The sequence below is a fragment of the Erigeron canadensis genome, chromosome 4 (genome assembly GCF_010389155.1).
Source record: "Erigeron canadensis isolate Cc75 chromosome 4, C_canadensis_v1, whole genome shotgun sequence".
Taxonomy (NCBI): Eukaryota; Viridiplantae; Streptophyta; class Magnoliopsida; order Asterales; family Asteraceae; genus Erigeron; species Erigeron canadensis.
In genome coordinates this window covers 7,082,152-7,101,078 of record NC_057764.1, presented here as the reverse complement: position 1 = coordinate 7,101,078, position 18,927 = coordinate 7,082,152, and the positions used below count along the sequence as shown (strand labels likewise).

The following is an 18,927-nucleotide window of genomic DNA, read 5'->3' as shown; positions in this document are numbered from 1 at the left end:
ATGAAGGTTGCTGAAAAAAATGAATTCACTCTCAAAGGAGTGTTGTAGTCATAAGACACAACAACCGTGCTTCTCTTAAAGGGTTCAGCAGACTTGATGGGAAGCTGCTGAGGAGTAATGGGTTTATACCCATCACTTGAGATATCCCCTTTAAAAGTTCTTGGAGGAGAGTATTGGACTCTACCTTCATGTGGCATCATTCCAACAATAGGGAGGTGAGAGAACATGTTATAGGTGTTGGTTAAAGAACTAGCACTTTTAACTTCAGCAGAAGAAGATACATTGGTGGAAGAAGTGGCACTTACATCCATTTCAGTGTGGTAGTCATTTTGTCCGTTGACAAAGTACCACTTTTTCATCTTTTCAGGAGGATTGTAAAGGAAGGAGGAATAGAAATTTTTGGCTTAACATCATCGTTGAATGAGTCAGCAATTCAAGCAGCAGCATCAAAATCGCCACCAATCACTGATGATGAAACTTAGAAGCTTTTGACCATGAGGTCACAATCTTCTTCAGATTAGAGACTTCAAGCTTGAGTTTTTCATTCTCAAGTTGGAGTTTTTGAGTCATTAGCTCGTGAGACTGAAGTTCTACATGAACATTCTTCAGTTTCAACAGTTTTTCAGATTTTTCACTTAACTCTGTGCCAGCAGAGTTAAGTTTTATTTGAAGTTCAGTGCGTAGAGTTTCTACAAACTGAAGATCACATGACAAAGACTCAATAATTTTGGTCTTGTCATCATCAGAAGAGGAGAAAAGAGAATGTACCTTTTTGACAGTGACATTTACCCACTGACTAGAGGAGACTTGATCCTTGGTCAGTGCATCACCATCAGAGAGTGCCATCATGCACATGGTGTCAACATAATCTTCATCATTTGACTCATCCGAGTCAGCCCAATCATACTCTTCAGCGACCAGTCCTTTTGCTGGTGTTTTGGCTTCCTCAGTTTCAGCCATCTTAGCCTTCAGCTGATAGTATTTGTTCCTATACTCATCAGCAGACTTAGAAGAGTTAGATTTAGGAGCTGCTGGAGTGGGGATAGAGACCTGGCACTCTTTTTGGTAATGGCCTTTTCTGCCACACCTCCAGCATTCTTCCTGTGATTTATCAACAGGAGGCTTGTAAGGAGCAACTGACTTACGGTTGTTCCATTTTCTGGAATATTTCTTTCCAGCAAGAAGAGCAAAGCTCATAAAGTCACTAAACATCTCTTGTTTTTCATCAGCATCAAGCTCATCAACAAGAGTTTGAATAGGACTGGAAAGATTAAAAATGTTGGCACTATCATTGAGATCGATAGGCTCAGCAGAGATAAGAGCGATAGGATCAGAAATTGGATGGGAAGACATGCTGATGGAGGAAGAGGAGCCAGCATGTCTCCTGGCATCAGCAGAGGCTCGAATGTTTTGAGCCAAAGCTCTCTCTTCAAATTGAAGAGTGCCAAAAAGTTCCTCAAGATCAAAATCCTGAATTTTCTTTGTGATACGGAGGGTTTGTCTTAAGTTTTGCCACTTAAGAGGAAGAGAATCGATGAATTTGTGGCATACTTCAAAATTATCATGAGTAATGCCAACATTAGTCATATCATTGAGCAACCATTTAAAGCGAGTATAGGTGCCCTCAAGACTTTCATAGGCCCGTTTTAGGTCTATTTTCTTTATTTTAATAAGGTCAGCAGAACCTTCATAGGTGCTGACCAGCCTATCCCAGACTTCCTTTGAAGAGGGATACTTGATGACAAGCTTCATGATTTCAGTAGGAAGACTGACAATAATCATGTTTTTAAGCCTGGCATCAAGATTAACTAGTTTTCGCTCTTCATCAGTCCACTGGACCTCTGGTTTTACCATGTCAGTCACAATCTTAAGAGCATCAGGTGTTGCTCCTGGTGTTCTTTGAACATACATAGGTACGTATGGACCCTTAGTTAATATAGTCATTAAGTAGGGTTCCACACCGGCGATGTGAAGAACCATTCTCTCCTTCCAAGACCCAAAATCTTTGGGCTTGAATTTTGGAGGAGTAGACACATAACCAAAGTCACGTGTATTCACAAGGCTAGGTACAGACGACATGCTCTTGTTTTAAGGAAAAGATTTTAAGAAGAGAAAAAAGAACAGATAATTAATGTAAACACAAGAAGGCAAACAGATCTTGTTCCAATGATTTAGGAACAGTGGCTCTGATACCACTTAACTATCCACGAATGCACAACTTATGTTATAATTAAGCTAGACAAAAAAGTAAATAAGAAGATAAACAACAAGAACAATGACAAGTTCAAATGTAACAAATCTATGCAAGTATAATCATATGTATCATTGATTAAACGATAAATACATGGTCGATGTTACAAACTTGACTTACAAGAATACAAATGAACAAAGTAATTGCTAAGTCTAGACACACTAAAAACTTAAACAATTACTAGTGACACACACTTTAGAGGTGACAAACACTCTTGATACAATGCGGTTGTGTTGCTTTATATAGAGGAAGAATTATGGCAACACAGCCTTCCTTTGATGATGATAGATTGTGGTTGTCGACGTCCCATTGGCTCCTTGTAGTACCATGCAAGAGCCCTTGTCTTCTTTACCAAAACGGGTATGAGAGAGAACACTCTTGTTTTGGTTCCAACTTGTACCTTTGCCATGTAAGGTATTTTACAGTTGGAAGAACCACCATGTGACTCTTGTCTTCATCTGGTTTGAAATCTTCCCGCCTTGACCAACAATTTGGGCAGCATCCAACCTACTGAAGAGAGTCACTGGACTCGTTGAACACTTGCTGACGACACACGTCAGCGAGCAAGTCTTATCAGCGAATCCAAGACTCAACAAAAAGAACCCAAAAGATTCAAAGGGTCACATGTTGTTAGTCATATTCTTAGCTAATTCTTTGTAAGCTGATAGTTAGAAAAGTGTATTGGGTTTTGTCATCATCAAATAGGGGGAGAATGTTGAGTCCTAATGTTAATTGTAAATTTGGTGATGACAAATCTGATGTATAAACCCTTAGAAATCGTTTGGTTCCTGTAATCCGATCTGGGTTAGACTGAGTTGACACAGCTTACGATCTGTAACTGACCCAGATCATGCTTCATACTCTATAATTGTTTATCTTATGGAAGCAAGTGTTGTTCAAGCTGCATCAAATGGTTATAGCATTCAGTCCAAATCAAAAAAGAGGATTGAAGATAGAAGACCAAGTTGTTAGTGGAAGACAGCTTGAGATTAGCAGTCAGCTTAGGAACACTTAGACAGATTTGTGCTTTGACAAATGGCCAATCTGTGTCTGACAATCAAGTGAAGATAACAACCTGGATTGAAGATAAGGACAAATGACATGACCAGGAAGAATCCTAGGATCCAGGTTGGTGGTTAGAATTACATATGCGTGTCCATTCTCTTATTGAACTATGAAGAATGTGCAGCTGTACATGGGGGACCACAAGTACCATGAAAGGCACGATCTAATATTCCTTGATCGTACAACAGAAGAAGAATACATGGCTTAATTGGAAACCAAGAGAAAAAGAGTTTTCGCCTATAAAAGTTACATTCCCTCTATGCATATGTGTGGCATTCCTTGAATCGATCTTCATCTAAGTTTCTCTGCTCTTCAACACAACTTAGTCTGTTTATGACCAGTTTGGGCTGATACTTTTGAGTAGAAACTTCTTGGTTGTAATCTGTCATTTTAAAGGGTTGTTTAGATATGTATAGACTATCTTGTTTCCGTAACAACCTTGTAATTTTTTGTAAAGATTATTTCTTAATAAAGAGTTACATTTGAAATTACAATCTGTGTGCAAAAATGTTAGCTTTATTGTTTCATTGATTTACAATCTCTCTACTTGCTTAATATATGTAATATGAGTCTATAAAACGTTTTGTTAAAAGTTGGTAAAAATTAAAGAAAAGTTGTATTCACCCGCCTACAACTGTTCTGTGTTCATTCTACTCTGGTATATTGAAGCACCGTGGGACATAATACCACCTAAGTGTAATGTTTGGATAGCCAAATAATAGGTTTAACATATTGTAATTTATTCATTACTGAGTTGTTTAGCCAATCGGTCATGATGGATGAAATAAACACCAATATGAGTGTTACAATATGTTTGGCAAAATTAACTCATAGTTGATGGTTATAACCTGATGGTTAGAAGTTGTTAACTGGTAATTAGAACTTTTCAAATATATTATTTGTTTAGCATAATGGCGGGAGCTTTCAATAACATGTGTAAAATGACAAAAATGGACATAATACTTTATTTGTATTCACGCTACAAGAAAAAAGTTCTTTAGTGACCATTTTTCTTAGTAACAACTAAAATTTGGTCACTAATAACCTTATTTAATTACCATTAAAAAAACGGTCACTGAATTTGGTCATTAAACAAAATTAGTGGCCAAAAGATAACATTTTTTTGTCTCTAAATAAAATTAGTGACAGATCTTTAGTGACGAAAAATGACCACTTAAAATTTGATAATTAAACAAAATAGTGACTAAATTTTGATTGTTAGTGATAAAAATTTGGTCATTATGATAATTAGTGATCAAATGTTTTTCGTTATTAATTGATATTTTTCTTGTAGGGTCATGGAAAAAAAAACTTTGATTTTTTGAACACGAAATCCTTCGCAAAATAGAAAAACATTTTTGTATTTCAAAACTACTAACAGAAGTGTATAGTTTATATGTTAATTTTAAAAGATGGAAAATTGTCTAGAAAAAAGTTTCTCTTTTGGTCTGATTTTGCCAAATAAAATGACTACTCTTTACTCAATAATTTAAAATAGATATGCATGAAAGAAAGGAATCGAAGGAAGAGAAGAAATTGTAGGGTGCCAATTAATATTATAGGATTTGAAAGGGTGTATAAGTATTGGACACTCCGGATGTTGTAATAAAGGTTACTTGTTCAAATTTCGTTTCGAGCATTGTTATTAGCCAATATCTTTGGCGTGCGAGTTGAATTACCGGGTGGGGCGGGCGGGGGAGGGGATCGGGTATGCCCTCGGTATCCGGTCCGGATACCCCCGTTTGTTGTTTTAAAAAAAAATTTGCAATTTTAAAAGTTAACGCTTGGTAGCATTTCAAAATGGAGCTTTTTTTGTTTTTTTTACCAATAATATAAGTATGAAACTCTTTTGTATAAACTTAACGAAGCTTTTTATGAAATACTGTAGTAGTTTTATTTCATAAAAGCTGGAAATTTACAATTTTCAAAGTGAGAAAAGTGAAAATAGATTAATATAAAAGCACCAATGTGAAATTATGAGAGAGATAATAGATTCTTATACGAATCACTTTATGAAGTATTAGGAGTATGTTTCAAAGAAATTTTCAGAGGAAGAATATTCAAGAAAGAAATAGAAAATCTATATGTCGATTGAATGTCCATCTATTATTCTTAGCCCACAATGTGAAATGGGGTTTCCTAATATTGCTCCGGGTATGATTCTATGCATGTTATTGGAGCTAGCTAGGTGATTTAGGGTGTGTTTGGTAGAGGCTTTTTAGGGACTGGGCTTAGAGTTTTTTAAAAAAACTTTTCTATGCTCTGTTTGGATAAAAAAGGTTGGAGATTTTATTTTTAAAAAAACAGCCCCTAATGGGCTTATAAACATACCTTTGCCCAAGAAAATCCCGTTCACCTCTCCTGCTCTCTGAACAGTTATTTTATTTCCATCATCAATAGCCTTGGTCTTTCAAGCACGTCTTTCCTGGCTTCTCTGTGTATTATTCGAATTGGTTTTTTTTTTCTCCTAATTGATTGTTAAGCTTAGTATATTATATGCATGGTTTACCAATAACCTTATCGTTGCTTGGTTCTGAACAATAATATTATAATTACGCTGAGATCCACTGGAATTGCGAGCAAGTTATGTGTATTGGAACATAACAACTGGCTAATTAACATAATAGTGAATTGCACTAAAATAATTATACAACAAGAAAAGCAGATTGAATCTGAACAAAGATATATAAAAAGATATGCATTAGAACTTCTTTCAGATTTGACATAATCAGACCATTATCAAGTAGTTAAGAAATTAGTAGGTATTAAATGGTATATGAGATTAATATGTTTTATCCAATTATTTCTTTATTTGTTTACTCCTTTCAAACTTTTATATGCATGTTGATCACACAATTATACACTACAGAGTATGTTATATGTGCATATATTTTCTATAGTTTTCCACTCTGTCCGATGAACGAATAATTTCAAAAAATATGTTTTATAAATTGTGTTTCAAAAATAATATATATTAATAATGTTTTTACGTATAAAAAGAAGAAAGAATTAGATGATAGAAAATATATATTTTTTTGTCAAAATTTGTTATATATTTAGTTTCAGTTAATTTATTAATAATAGTCTTTATTGAGAAAAACAACAAAAAGCGGATTAGAAACTGTCTCCTTTTCATGAAACGAATAGTTTATTATTTGATTGGTTGAAACTTTTTTGATGACCTTGAACTGTTTTTCTACCAGTAATATAACAAAATATTATCTTAATTTTTTATTATATTAAAACACAGTTACTCTAATAATTTATCGATCAATCATAACTCTTGATTTTTTAATGTTGACTTATGTTTTTAATTTTGACTTTAATTTATCCTTTTTTCTTTTCATCATAAATTTAGATTAACTATAAATTAAAAATCTTAATAATCATTATCCAAATATATTATTATATTAGTATTTATATTATTTTGTAGAAAAAGTCTCATTAATTTACACTTTTTTGTTTTACATCCAGAATTTACACTTTTTAGCAATGTATACTTAATTTATATTTATTTTTAACCATCTAATTTGAGAAAATTTTTTAAAATTTACAAGCATTTAATTAGTTAAAAAAATTTTCAATATATTAAATATTATTTACAAAAAGTTATTTCAAAACCTAATGACTTATTAAAAAATATTAGATTAGATTTTTATAAATTATAAATATTAATATATAGTTTAATATATAATATAAACACAATTTGAACTCTAGATACATATCCAAAACATAATAACAGATGACGATATATAACATCCTTATCCTAATCACAATAGGAATCACAAAACATGAAACGATCACAGAACAAAACACGACTTACAACACAGGGATACTTGAATACTAAATCGAAGTCAATATGAACTCTATTAAAGATGCATTATATCTCTCAAATCAAAAAGGTACATATAAATATATATATTTGTATATTAGGTTTGCGTATTAATGTTTAAAGTTACCATTGTCACTCAAATCAAGAAACCTAATTATTATCAAAGAGTATGAAAACAATCTTAATTGTTATCTAATTATCATAGGACAAGTGATTGAAAATAAACCTATGCGTATTATGGGTCCGCATTATGATCACATACATATACTTGAATGTCAAATACATTATCAAAAGTATGTTTATATTTTAACTCTTAATTATCTTTCATAATAATATCACATTATGAGTACAACTGGTTTCAAAAAAGTTATATAATAGAGAAATTATTATAACATATGCCTTGTGGAATGAATACGACAAACAATTTCATCAATATGTCTCAGATAATAATAACAGTGATGAACATATGATTATTGTACTACAACTTGCAAAGTGTAACACTTAAAACCTTATATCTTCAAAATTATAAACTTTTATGACTTAAATATATGTAGATCTAATATTGATAATATCGTAAACCCTGTGTATAGTGTTGGACACGAGTCTAAAATCTAGTATATACTAAAAGGCAACTGACATAACTTCAATTGACCAATCACAACTCTCAGTTTTTCAAAATCAATTAAATCAACACATGTCTAAATTAGTTTACACTTTTTGGTATTCCATCACCAATTTACACTTTTAACCTAATTTAAAAATAATAAATACTTTATTGCATAATGTCTATCTAATAACAAAATATAACTACACGTTAGGGAGGTTACATATTTATATCAATATTTTATTTTATATTATTAACTGTAATCAAATTAATTGTTTGTTGTTATTACTAATTGTAATCAGACTATAATTAGGATAATCATTTTTGTTATTAGTAATTAAAATCATATACAACTTTTTCTTATATAAACTGAAACCTACAAAGAAAATCATAATAGACAAAGTTATTGAAAACCCCACGAACTAGCTGATACCTTTCTTGTTATTAACAATTATAACCAATGAAAATAAAATTGTTTTTTTGTAACACATCAATGAGAACTCGGTCAATTATATAATCAATGTTAAGCTATTGTTTCTCTGAAAAAGTTAAAAGAAACCCTCCTACACTATTCAACCTTAATATTACTTACATTGAAATATCAAATATAAGATTTTTTTTTTTTGGTTTCATATGATAAATCTTATATTAATAATGTTGTAAAACTTGTGTATATGAGACGGGTCTAAAATTTAATATAGAAAAATAGAAAAAAAAAATGAAGAAAAAAAAAAACGGAAACGAGGAGGGAGAATAGTTTTAGGAGTATGAAGTGATAACAAATATAGAAATAAATCGATAGATAAAAATCCGTAGAAATTTACTTGAAACGAGGTGCCAATAATGACATGGCAATTGTAGGTGTAGGTGGGATATCGAGTATATATAGTTCGAAAAGTTTTGTATATTGGACACAATGCAGATTCGTAGTATCAAATTTGAATGAAAAATTCGTGCTTTGCCAAGCTGGGCCTTAACTAATCACATGAACTTGCTAGCAAACATTCCAAACATGAAAGAAAGCTACACTTAACCACCACTAGGCCCATTTACACTATAAATATGAGCACTTTCATTCTCACATCCTCATCGCAGTCATATCTACTCTAGTGATGCTCATAAGAGACAAAAGAAAATATTTGTTTCTAAAATATTCCCTTAAGCATCACCTTAGATTTAGATACTGATAGAGATCGATAAATACTATACATACTACTCGTACTTCAAACACATAATATATATATATTTATTTTTTTTATCATGTTGACGCCTAAAAAGTTTGTCAAAATGGCAAGAAAATGGCGCAAGAAGGCAGCCAAAGGTGGATCATCCCAAGTCGCTAGCAAAGGTCATTTTGTGGTTTATACAACGGATCACAACCGTTTCGTGATTCCATTGCATTACCTCAATAACAACATTTTTCGTGAGCTTTTGAAGTTGTCTGAGGATGAGTTTGGTTTGCCAACTAATGGTCCGATCACTTTGCCTTGCGATTCTAGTCTTATGAACTATTTAGTCTATGTTTTTGAACGTGCACTAACCAAAGAACTCGAGGTTTCACTCGCTTCAATTACAAAAAATCGATGTTCTTCTTACGATCAAGGTGGTGAAAATGGAAAACAAGTGTTGGTTCATTGAAAAGCTAGAGAACTGATCCTATATATTACTATCCATAAGGGATAATATCTTCTAACTCGGCTCCTACGATCGATTGATTTTTTATTCAGGTTTTCTTTTGTTTTAAATTTACATGGCATCGTGTGTAGCCCATATTGTGAAAGTTCTTGTAGGTGATTCCATATATATCTTCGTTGAGTCTCACCGTAAGTTTTTGTATGGGCAAGTTTCAAACAAAAGTTAGAGAAATTGATTTGTAGATTACTCTTTGTAAGAGTATAATAATGTACTGCTTTAATTGGATGTTTTGGTTATATTCATCATTTTAGTCATATTCAAAACTTATCATTGTTGTCGGTTTAGAAAGCTCATTTCCATTTGCACGTTTGTATATATAGAATTTCTGGTTCAAATAAAATCGTTTCTCGTCATTTTTCATATATATTTGTTCAGCGTCAAAGAGAGCAACTCTTGTTAAAACAATTAATTTACTCAATGAGGTTTCTTCATGGTTCAAAGAACAATATATACATAAGTCCTTGCATATATAAATTAGATACATTTTCCAAAAATGAATAATAAATATTTGCACATATCACCTTTAAGTCAACTAATACCAATATATACTGTAGTCAGTTTGTTGCAATTTCTTATGCTGTTAATTAAATATTTACTGCCAAATGAACGTACGATATGAAGATCGATGTGTACGAACAAGAAACAGAGAAAAAATACCAAAAGAAAATTGTAAGCTAGGTTTATAAAATTCTTATTCTTGAATTCAGCTAGACAACCAAGTTGGTAACCCTTTTTGGATTCATCAAAAGTCAAAACCGACATTTTCATGATGATGTTGCAAGAGAAGAATGAGATCACGTTTGGTACAATGTATTACAATGGAGACCAATAAAAGGGAATAATTATATAATGTGAATACAATGTACTCACAAGTAAGACCAACTAAAATCCTAAGTTTGATTGACAGTATTCATTGTTAGATTATTAAGAGTAATAGTTGATGCCTTGATAGATTACGATTTTAGAAAATCCCTTTACACATAAAAGCTTGGTGTAAAAATATATCACAAATGTAAACGCTAAGTATATTCATTTTATTGGTTTTGGGTAAAATAAAAGAACTATTAAAGTAAAACAAATAAAACAATGTTTTTATTCGGTGATAATCACCATGCATCATGAAAATCTTCGTACATCAATTGCATCGTAAATCTTCATGCATCAGTTTAACCATGATTAAAGAGTCAAGATCTTGTCTTATTTGTTTTATTTTAATACTTGTTTTACAATACTCAACATCTCATTTTATTAGTATGTGGTAATACAATTTAACCAATGCATATAGCCCATTAGTTTGAAAAACTCATATATTTATATCAATGAAGATATATAGCATTTTATTTTTCGAACCAAATCATCGCAAATTTGCTGCCTCCGTACAATGCCTCTGCCAGTGATCTTCAAATTGAACTTGATTATCTTGAATTATTAATTCTTAGATAAATGCATGGTTGTATTAAGTTTTAGGTACTGCATATGCAATACAAGAATACTAATCAACTATTCGAGTAGTGGTGATTTCCACGGAGATAATCACTTATTATACGAAACACATTTTTTCATAATTTGAATAATGTAAACGCAATAATCAGATAATTAGCTCAAAACGCAATCACAATTCAACACCTTATAAGATTTTTATTAATCCTAGATTTCATCAAGTCAACCCAATAATTAAAAGATGAAAAAATTAATGATGTAACACTCATGTCCAAATTTTAACTCGAAATTAACCAGCTAGAAAAGCGCGCAAAACATTTTACACCGCAACCCACAGATGCTCTATGTAACTAAGTTATTGTTTCATTGAGGTGTTAGTCCAGTGGTCAGGTTTCCACAATGTGGTTTCCTCCTATGGGGTCTCAGGTTCGAATACTGTCACATGCAAATGTGTTGAGGGGGGGTAGCAATGCTAAACGCATCTAACACATATATAGAGAGTAAACCCTTTAGGGCATTGCCGGGAGTCGAACCGGCGTGGACGCATACATCCGTGTGGGCGCTTTCACATTGCGGATGTTAGCCATTTATCTGTTGTTGCCTTTCAAAAAAAATAAGTTATTGTATTTGAAGTTACTAAAATTACTGATTTTAGAAGAAAATATTCTTAAAAAGTCAGGATATGTATACATTCTTTTTATTTATTTTTTTTTTTTTTTTTTTTTTTTTGATAGGCTACGTTCGTGTTATTACTCGTAAAACAAAAAAGATCGAATTAGGTGCCAAGTGTCACCATCTTTATTAATTCAGCTTTTCGTGTCTTAAAAGTTCAAAATGAGTAACATCGGATACATGTTTGAAACTGTTTCAGCATTTCTAAAGCCTTTTGTCTATGATGGACTTATTGTCTCACCCTTAAAAGAGTCCCAACAAGTTCATGAATCTTAAAATTTGTGGCTCTAAGCTTATAGAGCCAGTTGGTCTTTGATATTACATCACAAAACAAATACATATATAGTTGTTGATTTTTAATTAATTATAACCTGAAAACACACACCCAACCATCACATGTTCTTGCCTCACTACCCATCTCCGGCTATGCACACCAAAGAAACATTTATGAGCTTTTTCTCTATACGTATTGCCAAATGTACGCTATAATTTGTACAAAATGTACAAACACTAAAATTACAACGACTAGATATTCAAATCGATGAAAGCTATTTTTTTCAAACATTCAGTCTGAACATGACATCGGGGAAACCTCACGTATAATGGTAAAGCCTTGCACGTACCCTAGACAACGAGATATTGACCATGAGCTGTTACAAGTATTTAGGGGAAAAACCCCAAGGTTTTGCCATCCCTAATTAAGGATCGAACTCAAGACCTTGGATAAAATCGAAGGTACCTTTTACCAGTTGGACTCATCTTCGTTGGCCGATGAAAGTTACAAAACATTACGATAAATTCTTTGCTGAACTAGTCCGTCATTTCTCTTACTATATATCAATTAAGTTGTTAGCCCTATGCTTATAAAGAGTGTCTTCTTGGAACTTCAGTGCCACATCAGCATCACATAATCCAGGACTCTCCTCAGGATACTCACTGTCTATAAGGACAACTTCTTCAGAACTTATTCGTCACATCATCATTTCTTTTAGAGTTAATTGCAAGATTGGTCCCTGTGGTTTGTACAATTTAGCAAGGAGGGTCCCTTTTCGAGAATCGTTGCAATGGGGGTCCCTATTTTGAGAATTTTTTGCAAATTTGGTCCCTTTTTGACGGATCCGTTAAAGGTGGCCGTCAAGTGTGCACGTGTGCCGCACGTGTGGGGGTATTTACGTACTTTCTACCCCCATTGCTAAAATGGAAAAACCACAAGGACCAATCTTGCAACTTTTTTAAAAATCCATCACTAAATAATACTACCTTTTAACTTTCCCAATTTTTTTTTATTAAGTTATTAACTTGAATATAATTTATAACACTTTTTAACTTTTCATGATTATCTGTTGTTAAAAAACTAAAAACATATAACCACTAAAAATTAAAAGGTATTATTTAGTGATTGATTTTTAAAAATTGTAAGTTTATAAAACTTTTTAAAAAGGTAAAAGGTATTAGTTAGTGATGGATTTTTAAAAATTGTAAGTTTATAAGACTTTTTAAAAAGTTAAAAGTTATTATTTTTTTTCGAACATTCAGTTGATATGCAACATCACGGCTCATGGTCAACATCTCGTATTTAGTGATAGATTTTTAAAAATTGTAAGTTTATAAAACTTTTTAAAAAGTTAAAAAGGTATTAGTTAGTGATAAATTTTTAAAAATTGTAAGTTTATAAAACTTTTTAAAAAGGTAAAAGGTATTAGTTATTGATGAATTTTTAAAAATTGTAAGTTTATAAGACTTTTTAAAAAGTTAAAAGTTTTTTTTTTTTTTGAACATTCAGTCGGTATGCAACATCACGGAAAACTCATCGTATAATGGTGAAGCCTTGCACGAACCCTAGACAACGAGATGTTGACCATGAGCCGTTTTAAGTATTCGAAGAAAAAACTCCAAGATTTGACATCCCTAAGGATCAAACTGAGATGCCTCTGACCAGTTGGACTAATCATCATTGGCTAAAAGTTATTATTTTAGTGATGGATTTTTAAAAATTGTAAGTTTATACAAATGTTTAAATATTTAGTGGTGCGTTTTTAAAATTGTAAGTTTAAAAAGTAAGTTTTATAAACTTAGAGTTTTTAAAAATTCATCACTAACTAATATCTTTTAACTTTTTAAAAAGTTTTATAAACGTACAATTTTTAAAAATTCATCACTAAATAATACCTTTTAATTTTTAAAAAGTTTTATAAACTTATAAATTTTAAAAATTCATCACTAACTAATACCTTTTAACTTTTTAAAAAGTTTTATAAACTTACAATTTTTAAAAATCCATCACTAAATGATACCTTTTAATTTTTAGTGGTTATATGTTTTTAGTTCTTTAACAACAAATAATCATGAAAAGATAAAAAGTGTTAAAAATTATATTTAAGTTAATAATTTGATAAAATTTTTTTTTTTTTTTGGAAAAGTTAAAAGGTATTATTTAGTGATGGATTTTTAAAAAAGTTGCAAGATTGGTACCTGTGGTTTTTTCATTTTAGCAATGGGGGTCCTTGTGGGGTAGAAAGTACGTAAATACCCCCACACGTGCGGCACACGTGCACACTTGACGGCCACCTTTAACGGATCCGTCAAAAAGGGACCAATTTTGCAAAAAATTCTCAAAATAGGGACCCCCATTGCAACGATTCTCGAAAAGGGACCCTCCTTGCTAAATTGTACAAACCACAGGGACCAATCTTGCAATTAACTCTTTCTTTTATTTATAAAACACCATTCAAATAAAATAATTTTATTACCAAATAATACAATACAACATTTATTTAAAAAACACCATTCAAATAAAAAAACACATTACAACATCATTTCTTCAACGTTGACGGTAACTTTCTGGGAGGTTCCAAACATGTTCCACTAGAGCATTGCAAAGTCGATGGTGCGTCCTTCTATCACGTAACTCCGCGAAGGCCCGCATTTGCGTTGCAACCCTTTCATCCCACGTACGTGTTGGCACATTAGTTGGAACGGACAAATAATCTTCCTCAAAGTCGGATATTGCGCTACCATTGTCTTGAACAATTGTAACACCTGTCATTTTAAAATCTGGAATTTTATAAACTTTTGCCTAACGGCGTTTAGAAATGCCAAAAACAGAATCCTTAAAACATAACTAACCCTTAATGGATAGTTCATTTATATAAGTGGTGTTACAACATTCATATCATTAAAATAGTATAAGATAATACAAATTTGACACCAACATAAATGTCAACATAAACAATACATAGGTCATATTAAAAGTAGTCAATCATCATAAGGCTAACATAAATGACTAAGCGGGAAAACTAAATGTCTTCTTTATAGCAACTACCCGCCTCACCAAACTAAGTGTTTCACTAGCTCAACCTGCTTAACCTGAGGGAACAATGTTTTTCAAAAGAGCAAGTGTTAGCTTTAAAAGCTAAGTAAGATAACATGAGTTTATGAAAACATTTCTAATTCATTATATATTAACAAAAACATTTCATATTGTTAATATCACATATTCGTCATACTCACCGCAAGGTCAAACTCACCGCCATCCATTGACTCCCTCATCCTTATCCTCATTTCATTCGGATCAACACAGACACAGTCGCACAAGCACACACACGTCGTGATACATTTACAATTACGTACGCGACCATAATTGTAACTGTATCATTCCACGCATGTACCAGGTAACCCGTCCGTGCATCACCTACCTTTATTCCTTTTAAGTGTACAATCATAACATTATCATCAAACTTCAAGGTGAGTGTCACCTAAGCCAGTGGCTCGACAACATTATCTACAATCACATCTCATCAACCATTCTTTTAACCGACTATAACTTTTACCGTTCTTCACACATATCCATACACAAATTTCTTGAAATTTCGTAAGGAGGGATTAGCTACTTTACCTCCAAGAACCGATTATCTTAGTAGGGGAAGATTTAATAACAGAATTAGCGAGAATTAGAAGAATTAAGGCTACTTGAAATAATCACATAATAATACATGAAGCACATAATAAGCCTTAATCCTACTCTCGCACTCAACCCCAACCCATCCTACAAGCTTCTTATCTTATGGTTGAAGTACAAGTACTAAAACCTATCGTTTCTTATCTTACGGTTTCAGTCCAAGTCCTATGGTCCATAATCATTGGTTCACTTAAACCATTTCTCTGATACCAACTTGTAACACCCGTCATTTTAATATCTGGATTTTTAAAAACTTTTGTCAACGGCGTTAGAAATGCGGAAAACAGAATCCTTAAAACATAACTAACCCTTAATGGATAGTTCATTTATATAAGTGGTGTTACAACATATCATTAAAATAGTATAAGATAATCCAGATTTGACACCAACATAAACAATACATAGGTCATATTAAAAGTAGTCAATCATAATAAGGCTAACATAAATGACTAAGCGGGAAAACTAAATGTCTTCTTCATAGCAACTACCCGTCTCACCAAACTAAGTGTTTCAATAGCTCAACCTGCTTAACCTGAGGGAACAATGTTTTTCAAAAGAGCAAGTGTTAGCTTTAAAAGCTAAGTAAGATAATATGAGTTTATGAAACATTTCTAATTCAATATATATTAACAAAAACATTTCAGATTGTTAATATCACATATTCGTCATAACATGTTAAGATCACCACATTACTATGGTGTCCATCACATCATACATTAGCAAGATCATATCATCAACATTAAAGCAACATGCATAAGTTAACACACTAGAAATTCATCGTAGTCCTAAATGTGTCTATCATCATAAAACTTTACTTTTAATCTTTCTTTACTTTCTTTATTTCTTGTCTTTCTTTACATTCTTTTCTTTTGCATAGACGTAGGCTATGTGACATAATTAAGCCACACATACTTAGGGATGTAGGGTTGTGTGTAGGCGGCCATAAGACCTTACATGGGGTCCTCACACCCGACTTGATGGGTAGACCTTACGGTGGTCCATCGTCGTCGTTAAGGAAAGACAATGTCGATCCAACTGAGTATACCGTTTGAACTTTGCGCGTGTAGTGGTTAGTTACTCCACCTGGATACACTCAAACATAACTATGCCATGGGGAGGTATCTAGATTCCCTCACCACGTGACCACGTACACACTAGCTCTGAAGAACTAGCATGGGTTAAGCTTAGGATACACTTACACCTAAACCAATCACATATATCTTTCTTTACTTTATATTAGCTTAGGCTACACTTTCACCTAAACTAATCACATACATCTTCCTTTACTTTAGGGCCCTTAATTGTGTACGTGTCATGGCAAACCTATAGAAGTCTAGTGACTAGGTGTTCAAGCCATGCAACTAATCATATGACATACATACATCATCATATCGTCATCACATATTAGCATCACATCGTCATATCATTTTATATTCATATCAACGTATCATTCATAACATCATATCGTTATTTCATAAAATCATCATATCGTGATATCATATAACATAATATCATCATGTCATATTAGCATCATATCTTCTTAACTTGATAGCAACATATCGTCATATCATTTCATTATCATATCATCATAGCATTGCGTCATCATATCGTCAATTGCATTATAGCATCATATCTTTATATTAACATAACATCTTATCGTATTAACTTCATGTCATCTTATATTTGCATCATAAACAGTTCATCTTATCACATACTTTATTCCATCATATCATCATAACAAAACATATACACATTTCATTTCATCATAGCATGCTTAAGCTTACCATTCATCATTAATGGTAATCATAATATACCCCATAGTAACATCCCATTCATTCCCGGATACATACAAGCATAAAAACATTCATTTGGGGAAGTTAACTTATGAAAACTATATTTTGTTGTCCCTCGTGTGGTAAAAGATATTATCTTACCTCAATGGAGTACTCAACAATCACAAATGTGTTTACCGTGCTTGACAAGTGTTCCTGACAACCTATGATACAAGAAGGATGGAAATATAAGTCAACTAGATACTTAAACGCGCTTAGAACCCTTCTCCCGGTTGGTATCGCCGAGCCCATGGGTGGTCTCGTCGATATCAATTTCCAGACTCACACCCCTCACTTGCAGGAGACTTTTCGACCTCAAGACGACTAAATGAGTCAAAACTTAGTTCTTAAAAAATGTATGGAATGCAAAGTGTTAGGTCCAGATTTACTGGACTCGCTCCAGACGTGACTACTGGAGCCCTCTGAAGATTTGTCCAGAAATTATGTGAAGACCAGTGAACAACTTACTTGTACAGGAATCTGGATTCCACCAGATTTGTTCATTGGACTTCACTCCAGTCAAGATCTTTCCACTGAAGAACATTCTCACTGAAGTCAAAGACTGAAGTCTGAAGAAAGAAGTCTAACAAATAGCGGAGCTCACTGGAAGACTTACCAGATCGCCTGACTAGAGTTCTTGACAGTGTTCTAGACCTTACAAGTCTGAACACTGATTACGGGGAATTGACTTTATGCCTTTACATGCCTTTACTCGGACAATCCATTTGTCCTTTGTTAAAAGGCTTACACGCATGTAAAGGTGGTTGGTTAATTAGAAGACAAGTCACTATCATGTGACTTTATTCTTGTACTTTAATCAATGCATTTAAGGAATTAAAGTAATTTCCTTAAATGCATGTAACCATATTTGTACGGCAAAAAGAATATTATATTTATTCTTTTTGCCTATAAATACCAAGTCACTTCCCTCGTCCAAATTACACATTTGCAATTTGGTGCTTTTGCTCAAATACTCTCGATCTAAAAAGTTATACTTCACAACTCTAAGTATTTCGATCAAGGAGTTATTTAGCAAAATTAAATGACTTGTAATTCATAAGTTGTTTAGATACTTACTTTGTAATATCTTGTTCCGCAACAATCTTGTATTTTATTTAACATCAATAAATAAAATACACTTGAAAAATTACATTGTGTCTCACCATTCACTTTACTTGCTTATCTTTATATTGCTTAAGTACGTATTACTTTATATATATTCTTCCATTTATATCTATTGTAATACTAGTCCTATCTAGTGCTTACTCGACTTTTCATATTCACACTAGTCCTATCTAGTGATTACTTGACTTATTGTATTCTACACTTATGGGTTAAACCATCGAGTGAGGGACTTCACACAAAGACCTTTCCAGAAATAAAAAGTTTAACTCTTGAAGAGCTCTAATGAATGATTTATAATGTTTACAAGATGGGTCTGCAGAAATCGTCCGAAATTCGACCACTTTTGGAAATCGAAACTTTTCGGCTATTTATAGGAAAAATCACCAGAAACTTTGTTCATATCGATTCAAGAGAACACATAGACCTTTTCAAAAATATAAGATACATATCCTA

General features: G+C 32.5%; 1 protein-coding gene across 1 annotated transcript; it reads left to right on the top strand.

Moving 5' to 3' along the window:
* Positions 1–9,039: 9,039 nt before the first annotated feature.
* LOC122596909 (auxin-responsive protein SAUR64-like) lies at positions 9,040–9,390 on the top strand. Its single transcript, XM_043769555.1, has one exon. It carries the CDS (start codon positions 9,040–9,042, stop codon positions 9,388–9,390), a length of 351 nt encoding a protein of 116 aa, XP_043625490.1.
* Positions 9,391–18,927: the final 9,537 nt, after the last annotated feature.

Excerpts from the sequence above, each read along its gene's own strand:
- LOC122596909 (XM_043769555.1), top strand. The coding sequence starts at position 9,040 with ATGGCAAGAAAATGGCGCAAGAAGGCAGCCAAAGGTGGATCATCCCAA.